Below are 14,917 nucleotides of genomic sequence, written 5' to 3'. Positions count from 1 at the left end.
TTGGTGTATTAGTGTCATCGGTTTGCTCGGCAGTGGTGTGAGTAGGCTGCAGCAGCGAATCCCTAGATCTTAAAGCAACCTTGGACATTTCCTGGTTGAGGGTAGATGTGTTGTAGCCTCTCTGTCTGAACCTTGTGAGTGCTTCCCTTGTACATGCATCCTGTTGGTCTATGGTGCTGCATAGTCTCTTAATTCTTAGCAGTTCACCATAGGGTATGCTTTGCACTAGATGTTGTGGATGGGTGCTCGATGCATGAAGTGTTGAGTTCCCAGCTGTTTCTTTTCTGTGGGGGGTAGTGTTGATCTTGCCTCCCTCAATGTATACTCTAACATCTTGGAAGTCAACCTCTGTTTCACTTGTATGTGTAGTAAACCTTACGTTTACAGTATTGTCATTGATGTTCCTGACAAATGTAATGCACTCTCTTCACTGCCTTGCCAAACAATGAAAACATCATCAATAAACCTAAGCCAGTGTCTGACATGCCTGGTGAATTGTTCATGGTGTACCTGTTTCAGGGTCTGCTCCTCCCACCAGCCTACTGTTAAACAGGCATAACTGGGGGAGAATCAGGATCCCATCACCACGCCCTTAGCTGTTTATACATCTGTGTACCAAACATGAAATAATTGTTGTTCAAACACCATTCTATACATTTCAGTATGATCTTATTATGCTCATAGCATTCAGCTGGTTTGGAACCTAAAAAATGTTTGATTGCTTCGAGCCCCACATTATAATCTATACATGTATATAATGACTCAATGTCATGAGTTATGAGTCTCATGTTATATATAAATATATATTACACACACACTCTAAACTCACCTACCCTAAAACAACCTTACCACCCAATACCCTTACCCACCCCTAAACCCTAAAAACACCCTTACCACCCAATACCCTTGACATCTCTAAACCCAAAAAGCCCCCCTACCACCCAAAACCCTTACCCACCCCTAAACCCTAAAAATGCCCTTAAACCTAATACTCTTACCCACCCATAAACCCTGACAACACCCTTACTACCCTGTAGCATTACCCTCCCATGAACCCTAAAAACACTTATACCACCATATTACCTTACCCACCACTAAACCCTAAAAACACCCATAACACCTAATACCTTTACCCACCCCTAAACCCTAAAAACACCCTTACCACCCAATACCCTTGACATCTCTAAACCCAAAAAGCCCCCCTACCACCCAAAACCCTTACCCACCCCTAAACCCTAAAAATGCCCTTAAACCTAATACTCTTACCCACCCATAAACCCTGACAACACCCTTACTACCCTGTAGCATTACCCTCCCATGAACCCTAAAAACACTTATACCACCATATTACCTTACCCACCACTAAACCCTAAAAACACCCATAACACCTAATACCTTTACCCTCCCCTAAACCCTAAAAGCACCCTTCCCACCCTATTTCCTTACCGACCCCTAAACCCAAAAAACACCCTTGCGGCCCAATAGCCTTACCCATCCCTAAATCATAAAAACACACTTGCCACCCAATACCTTAACCCCTAAACCCTAAAAATGCCTTGAGAACCCAATACCCCTACTCACCTCTAAACTCAAAAAATGGCATTACCACCAAATACAATACCCTCCCCTAATCCCTAAAAACACCCTTACAAACCTATTCCCTTACCCAAAAACAGCCTTACCACCCAATACCATTAACTACCCCTAAAGCCTAAAAATATCCTTACCATCCTATACTCTTACCCACCCAAAAAACCCTAAAAACACCCTTACCACCCTAGACCTTCACCCACCCCTAAACGCTAAAAACACCCTTACCACCCAATACCCCTACCCACACCTAAACCCTATAAATGCACTTACCACACAAACCCCATACCGACCCATGAACCCTAAAAATTAGCTCACAGTAATCCCTAATATATATTATGCACTAATACACTTACCTGATATATACTCACAATTTTGTTGTATAGGCATGCATGGTAAAGGCAATGTATGGTAAAGGCATTGCATGGTAAAGGGTGGGTGGTAAAGGCATATGCGTAGTAAATGCCATGTTCTAAAGGTTGTTTTTCCTTGTGCTCTCACATGGTAATATTGGCTTACACATGACTGGCATATTTAATTTACTAATATGTCCCTAGTAAAGTGATATACGATATACACAGAGCCGGTAAATTACATGTTACTAGTGGGCGAGCAGCACTCATTGTGTCAACCACTTACATAGCTCCTTAAGACATGTCTCAGGCCTGCCATTGCAGCCTGTGTCTGCAGTTTTAAACTGCCATTTCAACCTAGCAAAATATAGCTTTTGCCAGGCCTAAACCTTCATTTTTAATACATATGCGTCACCCGTAATGTAGACCCTAAACAGCTCATAGGGTTGGGTGCATTGTATTTATAAAGATGGACATGTACTTTTAAGTTTTACATGTCCTGGTAGTGAAAAACTAAACAAAATATTTTCTACTCTATTGCAAGGCTTACCTCTCCCATAGGATAACATTGGGTTACCCTATTACAGTTAATAATTGATTACTTTTGTGTGGGAGAATGGGTGAACATCATGTTTGGTGTCCGAGGAATTGTAATTTAAGATCCTCTTTAATTGTTTTATTCGGATTTGATGTCACAATTCTGAAAGTGCCACTTTTATAAAGTTGCCATTTTCTTGTCCTAACCATTTGGTGCCTGCAGCCTGTTTCGCTGGTCACATGACTAGGTGCAGTTGTCCTTTGTGTATCCCTCCCAGACAGGATCCCAATAGAGGTCTTGGGTGTTGGCAGGGTGGGCCAGACACAAGGGAACACCCAGTATAAGTATAAACAATACCCTTCAGGCTTAGAGTGTCACATAAATTATCCAAAAAAAGGAAGCACGAAACTCTTGGTACTTCCCAATGTATGATAGAGAGCAACTCCTGTATAGAGCACCCAACATCACCAGTGACACTGATTCTGCTCACCTCAAATGACCGCTTTTCTAACAAAGATTTTAGGCATAGGATTAGTACAGTGCCATCCACATCAAGCTAGAAAGTGATAAAGTATTTTGTACATTTTTACAGCAAAGTCTTTAAGCACTGCATTAGCTAGTGCCACCCATGCCGAAAGCATATTGTTTTGACATATACGGAGTGCTCCCTTGTGTCTAGACCAAGCTATACTTCTCTGATGAGCTTATAACAAGAGATCAACATGTGTCAGGAGTGGATTTTTATTCATTCCAGGTTAGTTTGGATGGTATTTTACCAGTACAAAGCTAGAATACTGTGCCTGGAGCAGTAAAAGACTTTTGTCATTTTCCAGCTTGGCATGGATGGCAGATGCTTCCATGTCATTAGTTCTTGAATACCTATCCACACCAAGTTCTGACTTTTTGTCTGGACTTTGAATCACAAGTTTGCTATTGAAGGAGTGTCCATCTGGAAGAGGTGGGTAGTGGAAGTGCCAGCATTTATATTCATGGTATGGTCAAACTTTATTAACATGTGTGGCACATGTAAATGAAATAATACTATGTAGCCACTATGGTTGCTAGGAGTCTACAGCGAATTATACTAGGCAAATTCATACGCTGATGTAATCATGTTCAACATATATTTACATTTGACATTGTTAACTTCCTATTGATTCCTAATACTGTAACATACATCCATTATGATTCTCGAGTTAATTTAGCTTCACATTAGGCTTTAACTGAAAATGTTTGCTCTAACTCTGCCATGATTCTGTTTTCTCTCCTCTGCTGGTGCATTATAGTGATTATTGTTAGCTAGTAAAGGCTTATTGTTGTATATTAGATATTGATAGTAAGGCCTGGGAGTATAATGTTGACAATGAATGTGGAGCAATGATGGTGAGCAAAGGCTCCTGTTCATGGTGCACCAGGAGGATGCAACATGATGCAACATCCAAGGCCAACAGATGGGTGCCTGCCTTTGTGCAGATGGGAACATAAGGAGTATGTTGACACCCCTTAAATGTGGTCATTGGATTGGCTCTCAGTGGCGGGAACGAAATATGGATGTGCTACAAACTGCTGACAGTATTTTTGATTGGTGTTTTATAGTTAGTTAGCCAGACTTCAAGAGTGAACAGATCTGTCTCTGCTTCACTTTTCCGAGTGTAAAGTTTTATATTGAGCACACTTCCTATTTTTTCTTGTACATCTACTGAAGTTTGAGTCATGCGGATACCTTCTTGGTTTCTCCTTTAGAAGCACCTTTAGAGACTCTTGGTCCCAATCTAATGCTTAGATTAGAAATGGAAGGTTTCTTTATGGAACACCTAATTGCAACAATGTGTGTCCTTTGCATTGTGGCTGGTACTATTTTGTATCTCGTATTATTACAACCTAATTTACTGGCCCATTTTTGTTTCCAGACTATATTGCTATACCTTTTAAAGTTGTTCCTGCTTTGCATATAAACTGGCTGAATTCATTTTCTAAAATACACATCAATGGTTGAATTAATTGATTCCTGGTCTTCATTGTGCAGTCACATTGGCTTCACAGAGGCGAAAATGATATTCAGATTCCGCTCCCCTACAACGCTTTAAGTTGACTAACAAAGGTCCATATGACCAATGGGGAAATATGTTTGATGATTTTACTAAGAGGCAGGTTCAGATATCTGCACTCCATATCTGCACTCCATAACTCCCATGGCACTAGCTCTTCACTTCCTGCCCTAAAGTAATCAGTTTAACCTCTGCTCCACCACAGAGACAACTCATTTCATTTTTCATCAGTACTTTCCAAAAATGTATTCATATTAGCATTCTATCAACCACTTATTAGTAAAGCCTGGAACACTACTTCTGCTGTCCACTAGTATTTTTAATATATATTTATTTATTTATTATCATTTCATAAAAGCACAAAAATGGCCCAAGGTTGCTAGATCATTTACAATTAAAAGACAGAGTGGTTTATGTAGGGTTTGGTACAGCAGGAGAACTGCCGTAAATCAGTGCTTTTCTTGTCCTGCTAAATCCATGGACTTTGACCTCATGTAGTGGTGGAAGACCTGCCAGGTTCCTGAGGTAGGAGGGCATCAGTGGGCTCCATAAACTGAAAGCTTTGACTGACAGCTCATCCACCACTAGGCTACGAGTGTATGAATGTCAAAAGACCTGCCCTAATGAAGGGGGCCTTCTGAAAAAAAAAAGATTTTTTGGTTCTTGCATCCGCTAGGCAAGCCTGGCAGTGCTGGACAGAAAAAGACAGAAATATCCCTAACACAGAGGGATGAAGATCCCTGCACATTAAGTGCACTTGTTTTTAGACTCTCTTCAGTGGTTTGTGTCTGAAAAACACACAACAAAACATGCTGAACGGCCCCCATTACATGAACACTGGGCCGCCACCATTACATCCCCTAATAAATGTATTATTTAATAAATAGTTGGGTACAGGAGCTTTCAGTTGGGTGAGAGAAGGTGTCTGTCAGATTTCACTTGGCAGGGCTCTTCACTGTCCCCCCTCCTGTTCAACCTCTACCTCCTCCTACTGATTTGGGCCTTGAAAGAGAGGAAAGTCTGAACTTTCAACTACGCTTAAGACTTCCAACTAATATTCTTCATCAGCATCTCCCCCAACTCGTCCGTGATTTTCAGTCAACCATGCTATTCATTAGCGGGTGGATGAATAGCAATCACTTGAAACTCAATCCAGACAAAACCAAGCTAGTCCTAACAGGGGGTATCCACAACCCCTGGGGCCCACACTTTTGGCCAAAGGAACTGGGCCAATCCCCCTCCTCATCTGCCTCGGCCAAAAGCCTTGGGGTAATCATAAACCATGACCTCACCATTAAGTCCCAAATTGGGTCAGTGATATCTACCTGCTTCTTCTAGTTGAGGAAAATAAGAATGATCAGAAGATGTTTCACCCAGGAAGCTTTGATCCCCGTGGTTCTCTCTTTTTTTTTTTTTACAAAGATTTTATTGTCTTTTGTGTTCAATCTTAAGCATATGCATTCATCATTACAACAAGCTTCTGTACATATATGCATTTATCGTAGTTTACTGTTGTTCCGTCTTCATATCAGTACCATTGATTTATCATGTTTAAATGCAAAGGATTACAGGCATTTCCCGATCACCCGAGAATCTCTTTTCTCCACATCCCGGGCATTCCGCATCCTCCCTGTGGAAGAACCGATTGATTCTGTCCGGTGTGATGTATGCCCGATGTAGTGTATAGAAGCTAATCATACTAAATCTCGCATTGCGAGATACTTTAGTGGCCCTTTGTAGTATGTTGTCCCAATCTTTGACCTCTAAGTGTCTGCCTAGGTCAGTCTCCCATTTTGTCCGCAGTCCCTCCAGTGGTTGCGTAGAGTCTCGTCTGATTGCTCTGTATAGCCATGTGACCGCTTTTAATACGCCCCGGCCAAGCTTATATATTCACAGGTAGAGTGAGTCATCGGTTCTGTCGTCCCTACCCCCAGTCTCTCCACATTTCCCCCGTGACTGCCCCATAAAGCAGGAAGTGCCCCTGCGGAATATCCCAGTCTGTGCAGAATGCCTCGAAGGTGAGTAATTCCCCGTCTCTGTAGAGGTCGCCAATTTTGGTAACCATAGCTTGTTCCAATTCCTCTATCTTCTCCATTGTCCCCCATGTGGGAGTGCCTCAAGTAGTACAACCCCCATCTCTGGCCAGTATGGACATTTTGTCCTTGTTTTTTGCAGGCATCTGCACCAGCAGCACCATATCACCTTTTGTTCATTAGTACGGATATACTGCAGTTCGATGGTGCCCATCAGGGTGCTTAGTGTGTCTACCCTCTCCAGGGTAAAGAGTGGCCTCCTTAGTTCCGGGTTTAGGCTGCCCGCCTCCCACTGTGTGAGCCGCTGCAGTTGCCCTGCCAGGTAGTATGCCTCCATCTCTGGGACCGCCAGACCCCACTTGAGTTGCGCCCTCATCAGTGTGGATAGGGCTACCCTCCGTCTGCCCGCTCCCCATATAAAAGCTGTGATACTTGAGTCCAGCTCTCGGACCTAAGCTCCTGGTATCCAAGCCGGCAGTGTGGTAAAGAAATATAGCTGCTCCCTGGGGAGAGCCAGCATCTTCAGCAAGGAGATCCTCCCTGCCACAGATAGAGACGGGACTCCCCCAAAAGGCCATGCTTCCTCTTAGTGATCTTAAGGCTCCCCCCACATTCCCCATCTGCAAGTCCAACATTATCGGAAGCATCGAGGCTCCCACTGCATCTCGCCCAATTCTTCAGGGGGTGGAGTCCACCTTAACTGGGAACAGCCAGGATTTCTGCCAGTTCACGCAGAGTCCCGATAGTGCCCCAAACGCTCCCATCATGTTCTTAGCCCCCTCAAGTCTTGGTCTGTATCTTTTAGGCATAGTAGATCATCGGCGTACAGCGCTATATGATGAGTTTGTCCACCCAGCTGTATCCCCTCGTATGCGTTCCAGGATCTCGCCTTGCACATCAGAGGCTCTACAGCCAGGGCAAATAAGAGGGGGGATGGGGGCAACCCTGATGCGTACCCCGCTCCACCCGGTATTGCACTGAGATCATGCGGCCCGTGTGGACCCCAGCTAACGGGTCCTCGTACAGCAGTTTCACTCATTTGATGAATCCCTGCCTGGTTCCCATTCGTGCCAGCACAACGTACCGAAACTCCCACTTTAGGCTAACAAATGCTTTCTCTATGTTGATAGTGAAGACAGCTCCATCGGGTACTTCCTCTTTGCTCAGTTCTAGGATGGCAAACAAGCGTCTTATATTTAGAGTCCTGTTTTTGCCTGGGATTAACCCTGCCTGGTCCAGATGGACCAGGGAGGTCATGTGTGGGAGGAGTCTGATTGCCAATAGTTTGCTTAGGTGTGGGAGGAGTCTGATTACCAATAGTTTGCTTAGAATTTTACTGCCTAGATTTGACAGGGACAGGGGTCTGTATGCCTTGCACTCCAGAGGAGGTTTGTCCAGCTTGAGTAGCGGGATCACCACCACTCCCTGAGTAGTCTGCGGTAATACTCTGCATTCCCCAGCCTCTGCATAGAATTCTACCAATCTGTGGGCTAACTCTTCCACGTAGGTATCATAGAATTCCTGAGGAAGACCATTGGTGCCCGGGTTCTTACCTCGTGCAGGCGCCTTTATTGCTACCCTAAATTCGTGTTCAGAGATCTCTTCCCCTAGTTGCTCTGCATCTTCCTCCGAGAGCGTGTGCAAAGGGAGCCCCATCAGGTACTCGGCTATCTCTCCCGTCCCCCTGGGTCCAGAGCTCCGGCAGAGACGCTCATAGTAGTCGTTGAATCGGTTATTTATGTCTGGCTGTCTGTGTAATGGGTTCCCTGCCTGGTCCGTGATTTGTAGTATGTTGTTTCCCCGTCGGGTCGGGTTGGCAAGCCAAGCCATGCCAAGAGTCGACCTGCTTTATCTCCCTTTGCATGGGTCCTATCAGTGTAGGCCTAAAAGTCAAAGCACAGCAGTCGCTCCTCCTGCAGGACTACCTCTTCTTCAGTGTCTAAGAGGTCTTGTTGTAGCTTTGGGTGTTCAGGTCGCCTCAACTCTATATCCCTAAGTGCTTGGTGCACTCTCTCCACGTCAGTGACCATTTTCCTCTGTACCCCAATGGATGCCGCCATGCACCGCCCTCTAATGACTGCCTTAAAGACTTCCCACTCCTTTCCCCTGGAATCAGTGGAAAAAGCTTTATCAGCAAAGTAAGTTGTGATGTGACCCCTAATCTCCTGCAAGAACACCTTGTCATCTAACGCTTCCGGCTTGATGTGCCAGGTAGGAATAGGCTGTGGTTGCACCCCCCACTGTAGTCTGACCAACAGCGGGTTGTGATCCGAGATAGTTCTGGTTACATATTCCACCCCCCAGAGCAGTGTTTGGATATCGGGTGAGCAAAGGAATGTGTCTAGCTGGACGTGGAGGTCATGGACGTGTGAGAGGTGAGTGTATTCTCTATCAAGTGGATGCGTGCGTCGCCACGTGTCTATTATTCCCCATCGGGTCTGCCATTCCCTCTGTTATGAATTTGGGATTCTCGCAGCGGAGGGTGCGATCGGTCTAGGTCGGGGTCCGTTGTACAATTGAAGTCGCCTCCCATGATGATCGATCCGGTCATGTAGGGCCATATCTGTTGATTAATGTAATGTCTTGTCCATCCAGTCTCCCCAAGACAATCACGTAGCGACCTTCCGGGTCCACTTTGTAGTTAACGTGTTGGAAGGGGACCCCTGCTCGTACCCAAATGAGCACCCCCCTTGCAAACGCAGATTACGACGTGTAATATGCTTGCCCTCTCCACCTGCTGTGTAGTGAAGCACCCTCAGAGGCCAGTATGTGGGTCTTCTGGGTCATGGCTATATGTCCCCCGCTGATTTGTGTGAAAATATTTGGTATCTCTTGTGCATGGAGTGCATACCCCATATATTCCAGGATATGATGCTATATGTTGCCTGTTTCATCATGATTAGTTACTGTTCTCCCCCACCCCTGCTCGCCATGGACCCGACCCCCAATGAGCGTCCCTGGGCCCTGCCATGTTTGCAGCCCTATCTCCTGCCCTTCTGTTGTTGACAGCAGCGCCTCCTTTTCCCAACAAAAAACTGTTTTAACATCCCAACTCCCCCTCTCCAGGACAAGTGAGAAAGTCTCCCCCATCCAAACAATGCACTCGAGTGCCAATGCAACTATTGTCCTGAGTTCGGGTAGTGGCTAGGCCAGTGTCCACCTGGAAGGAGATCTGTGTCCCCCCCCCCCCTAGATCACACCCACCCAGTGCTTGTTGCATTTCACTAGTAGTCCCACTGTCTGGGGCCCCCTGTGCCTCACATCAAACAGTGTCTGTGTGCCATTGGCCCCCCTCCATCAATATACTGTTGCTACTTGCGTACCCTGGTGGACGTTCACCAATAACTCCCATGTCTAGCGCCCCGTACCCTCAAGTTACTGCATGTTCAGTGCGTAATGGGCACCCCTTCTCCAATATTCTAATAATACTTGCGTGCCCTGGTAACCTTCAAATGATATCATCTGCCAGTCTGGGAGTCATTTTAGGGAGGGTATGGCTGGACTCCCCCACCGTGCTAGTGCTAGTGCTAGTGCTGGTGTCCGAGTCCGAATCCCGCGGGTCCTCCCCAGACAAAGAGGAGGTGTCCTGCGTCGCTTGTGTGCTGAGTGAGGCTACTGCTGCCACTGCTCGCTCTCTCTGTCCCCACTGCGTCTCTTCTTCGGGAGTTCCCTCAGTTGTCCACAGGCCGTGCTGAGGCTCGTCCAGTTTGTTCTAGTCTTGCCTCCTTCCGCTCCTCTGTTGTCTGCAGTTTGACCCAGACCCACACGTCCTGTGGGGTAGCAAAGAATTTGGTTCCCCCTCCGAGACTAATCGAAGCTTGGCCGGGAACACCATTGAGTACTGGACTCCCATCTGCCGGAGTTTCCGTTTAACTGCAGTATAGGATGCTCTTTGCTTCTGCACGTCTCTAGGGAAGTCTGGGAAAATTCTCACAGTGCTGTTCGCAATTTGAAGAGGTCCTTTAAGCCGAGCTCGGCTTAGCACATGATCTCTACCCTTGTAGAATAGGAGCCGGGCAACTACTGGTCTATGGGGCCTTCCTGGCTGGAGCGCTCTAGCCGGGACTCTGTGTGCACACTCCAGGGCAAAGTAGGGGGAGAGGCCTTCTCCCGCCACCTTAGTACGGATCCAGTGTTCCAAGTATGACACCATATTTTTCCCTTCGATTTTCTCTGGCCGGCCTATGATTCGCAGGTTGTTGCGTCGTCCTCTATTTTCTGCATCTTCCGCTCTGAGTTCTAGGACCTGTACTCGTTTTTCTATCTCAGTGAGTCTCTGAGCAGATGAGTGCGTCTGAGGCGTCAGGTCGCAGAGCTCCCCCTCCGTTGCCGAAACTCTTTCCACCAATTTCTTATGATCCGCTCTCAGCAAGCCCATGTCCTCTCTAAGCGTGTCAGTTTTGGTTTCCACTGCAGCTGGTGACATCTCAATCGCCTGTAGGATATCGTGGAGGGACGGGTCCGCTGGCGTCTCTTTTTGATCCGTGCGAGTGCCTGTTCTTGGGCGAGTGTCCCCCGAGTCCTCCCCTGCAGGTTCCTGTTGGTGCTCCATGTCTCGCCTTTTGGTTACTTTCCCATTAACGGCAGCCTCTCTGGCCGTGGGGTTCTCTTCTTCCCAGCGTCGCCTGATAGCCTGCGCCTGCATTTCCCTGCCCTGGCTCCAGCGTTGAGTATGGCCTATAGCCCCCTCTGACCGGGGCTTACCCAGTGTTGAGTACTTCTTCAGGGCCTGCCTTTCAGCTGATACAGACAGCTTCCTGCATGCCTCCCTCGTGTCGCTGTGCTGATGTTGCCTGCTGTGTCCCTCTCCACTAGAGCTCAGGAGGCCTCAATCACCACCTCTTCTGGCCTGTCACTGCACCTGTTTGGTAGGGCTCTTGTTCTGTGGCCATCCTCTCCGGGTCCAGCCCTCTGTGAGCCTCTCTTGCTTCATGGGCCTCCCTTTCGGTGCTGAGTGGCCTCTTCTGACACTTGGCTCAGTGTGCACTGTCCGGGTGCCCGCGAGTGTAACCCCGTTCCTCGGTGGCCGTGGGCACTCTTTGCTGTACTTCCTTCGCCCTGCTGCCCAGTGCTTGCTGCTTGCTTCCAGTGGGTCCCTTTGATTATGGCAGAGATTACCTCTGGCCCTCCGATAAAGTCAAGGCTGCCCCCCATCAGGTGCGCTCCCCTCGGGCCGTTGTCTGCATCTCCTCTGAATCAGCGCAGTATTTCTGAGGGCGCTAATCGGCCCACTACCTACACTCCCTCTCTGCTGCCGCTACCTTGCAGGGAACAGGGCCGTGAGTGCACTGTGGTCCGATCCCGCGCAGGGTGCCTCCATGCAGCGCAGCCCCAAATGCGGCCTCCTGGACCCTCAGGCCTGTGTCAGCCCAGGCCCCAATTGCTCTCAAGGTTTATTCCTGGTCCACTTAGGAGAGTAAAATTCCCCCCCAGTCTATTGTGCACCCCAGCACCGAAAGGCCAATGCATGTAGCTCCTTAAGATCAGCTCTGCCCTGCCAGGTGCGCAGTCCAGTCCACAATCACCGCTCCCGCTCCTCTACCCTGCATCGCCTATTCACTGGGGATAGGGCAGTGTGTGTGCTGTGTCCAAGGCCCGTTAAGTGAGTCTCGTGCCGCAGGTTCTCAAGTGGGGCCCCCCGGTCCGTCCGGCCTGTTTCAAATCAGTGCCCGTGCTCCAGCTGTCCGAGATCTCGGTCTTCAGCTCGTGGAATGTGTATGGCCCCCACAGCGGCTGGGGGAAGGATCCGCCGTGCCACTGCCGCCGTTCGTGCGCCCCAAAAACTCGTTCCTTCTGCTCCACAAATTCAGCCTTCCGTCTTTTTGCGATCTCAGCTGCAGATGGCCCCGCAAGCCCGATACTTCCGCTCCGCCTGGCTACTCCCGGAAATCATGCGGCATCTCTCCCAGGGCCAGAGTTCAGCCCAGGTCAGTTCTTCTCCATCCCCTCATTCACTTCGGGGTCCACTGTATGCGCAGCCGGGCGCTCATCCAGGTGCAGTGCCAAGCCGCCCCCTCGGCTCCGCAACCTGCCCTGACCGAGCTCCGTCTGCCCTTCTTCCCCCTCTATGTACTGGGTTGTGTGGCTTTCAGGTGGATTGGCGCTCTGCCGGTCAAGCACTCTCAGGGGGTACCCGTGGTGCTTTCCCCCAGTCAGCGGCCTCAGCGGTACACTCCGGCCTCTTCAATCAGGCCGCGGCTGTCATTTTGATCAGCCTTGCGGCCGGCAGTCAAATTCTTGTACTGGGCGTTTTCAGGGCCTGTGCCCTGGCTTCGCTTGACCCCCAGTGTTTCTGGCTTTTGGGGGGGGGGGGTCTGTGTCTGGGGACCCCCTATATCAGGCAGGATAGCACTGGAAGGGGGATCACCGATGGGAGTTTGGATTCAGGCTCCAGTCTCCAGTCTCCATCGGCGTCCGGCCACGCCCCCAATCCAGGTGGTTCTTGTCATGGTTATGTCCCATGTTGACTACGCTAACTCCCTATACTTTGTCATCCCACTATACCTAACCAAACGTCTGCAACTGGTGCAGAACCAAGCAGCGAGACTGATTTTTCAGCAACCTAGGCACCATCATGTCACCCCCCTCATGAGGAAGCTGCACTGGCTCCTTATTGAACAGTGATTCGCCTTCAAGGTATGTTGTCTCATCTTCAAATCTCTGAAAGGAAAGAGCCCTAAATTTGTGGATGGCCTTATTCAGAGGCACTTACCCATGCACAACTTGCGCTCAGCCCAAAAGCACCTTCTGTCAACCCCCTCCTTCCAACTAAAGCGCATGGGTGGTGCTAGGTTTGCCGTTCTAGCTCCAAGACTTTGGAACTTTCTCCCCTCCGAAATCCTATCCTGCTCCGACCTCCTCAGCTTTAGGAGGCTCCTCAAGACCTGGCTGTTTAGATAGGCTTATGAGTAACTCCCTAGGGCTCCGGTACCTCTTAGAGTAGCGCCATGAAAGCAATCCAGTGTACATGCGCTTTACACATTTTTTTATCATAACATTTTTAAATACTCACTCAAAATAAAACACAAACACTCTTGTCTGTGTTTCGAAGTTCTTAAAACATGGTTATTGTTAAGAACACCCCACACTCATTTTCCTTTCCACTGTCCCTTAAGCCCCTCTCGTGTGCAGCAGCTCACCGCCCCACCCCCCAGCTTTACTGGCCAAGCTACGCTCCTGAATGTCTGTTCCAAGGAACAAGAGATTAACCTGAATATGTGGAGGGGGAATCCAGAGCATTTCCATTGGGTGCACCTGATTCTCATGGATCTTTATGCTTTTTAAAATATTTTTGTTATTGGTTACTCAATGTATTCCATTCACAGTCATTATTCTCGCGATATAGCATACTCTGAAAAACAGGGCGATTTCCAAAATGGGTATGTATAAACATTCCCCATCACCCCCTGGCCCTCTAGCTGCTCATGTGATGTTGCAGTTAAACGCTCTACATCTATTAATAGAAGGCAGGTGGCCTGTGTCGCAGGACTCTTCCTTGCTGCACAGTTGAGTTACTGAGTTAATTACCCCGTGTCCGTAGTCTCAGTGCCTCGATGGGGTATAATTCCCTGGTATTTGCGCTGTTTACAATAATCCCTTGCCCAAGTCCACTAGTAAGCTTTTTGTTTCTTTTCGTGTTATATTTCATCAATGTGACCCCCTGGCGATACACCCTCATTCCACAGGTCTAATAGCATCTGCCTCCACGCTGCTTTCATCCTGTCTCACATGTTTGATCCTCACCTCTTCAGCCACCGCCCACTCACACACATCCCGCAGCCACTCTGCATAGCTGGGTGGCTGAGCATTCATCCATTTAACGGCGATCCGCCTTTTTGCCAGCACCAGGCTTAGCATCAGAAATGTGCGGCTATGTTTTTTTCATTGTAGAAGTTGGGAAGGACCAAGCCCGGGAGTATCTCACGTGGGGTGCCTGCAATTCCCCATCTTGTTGCCACTTTTAGATCTCGTGCCACCTCCCTCCAAAGAGATGCCATTACCGCATATCTCCATACTTGCAGAAAATCTGCCTCTGGTGCACCACAGCGTGGGCATATGAATCCTCATGGTTATTTTTGGTGTTAATAATACCATTTACATCCGTGTAGTACTCACTTTGAAGAAGCGTCAGCAGAGCGACCTTGCTGTCAACCTCGTACCATTGGATTAACAGGGCATCGGAGTCCTCCGGGTGAAAGAATTTCTGCAGACTTCCCCCTGAGTAAAACATCCTTTTTCTTTTGGGGTTCACTGTGAAAACACCGATGACATAATGTAGATAAAGCATTGTCGTTTGTTCATTTCAAAGTATTTAATCGTAATAATTTTTTACTGCTTGATTATTAAAACCATTGC

General features: G+C 48.0%; 1 protein-coding gene across 1 annotated transcript in view; it reads right to left on the bottom strand.

Annotated features, from left to right (window-relative positions):
- The window catches only part of FAM151A (family with sequence similarity 151 member A), a 203,165-nt gene that overhangs the window by 18,878 nt on the left and 169,370 nt on the right, over positions 1-14,917 (bottom strand). Inside the window, exon 7 of the mRNA XM_078673442.1 lies at positions 14,678-14,812. Within this exon, the coding sequence (XP_078529568.1) occupies positions 14,678-14,812 (135 nt within the window). The remainder of the gene's footprint in view (positions 1-14,677; positions 14,813-14,917) is intronic.

This window comes from Lissotriton helveticus, chromosome 1_2 (assembly GCF_964261635.1).
Source record: "Lissotriton helveticus chromosome 1_2, aLisHel1.1, whole genome shotgun sequence".
Taxonomy (NCBI): domain Eukaryota; kingdom Metazoa; phylum Chordata; class Amphibia; order Caudata; family Salamandridae; genus Lissotriton; species Lissotriton helveticus.
Note: the sequence above shows the minus strand (reverse complement) of the source record. Positions and strands in the feature narration are given on the sequence as shown.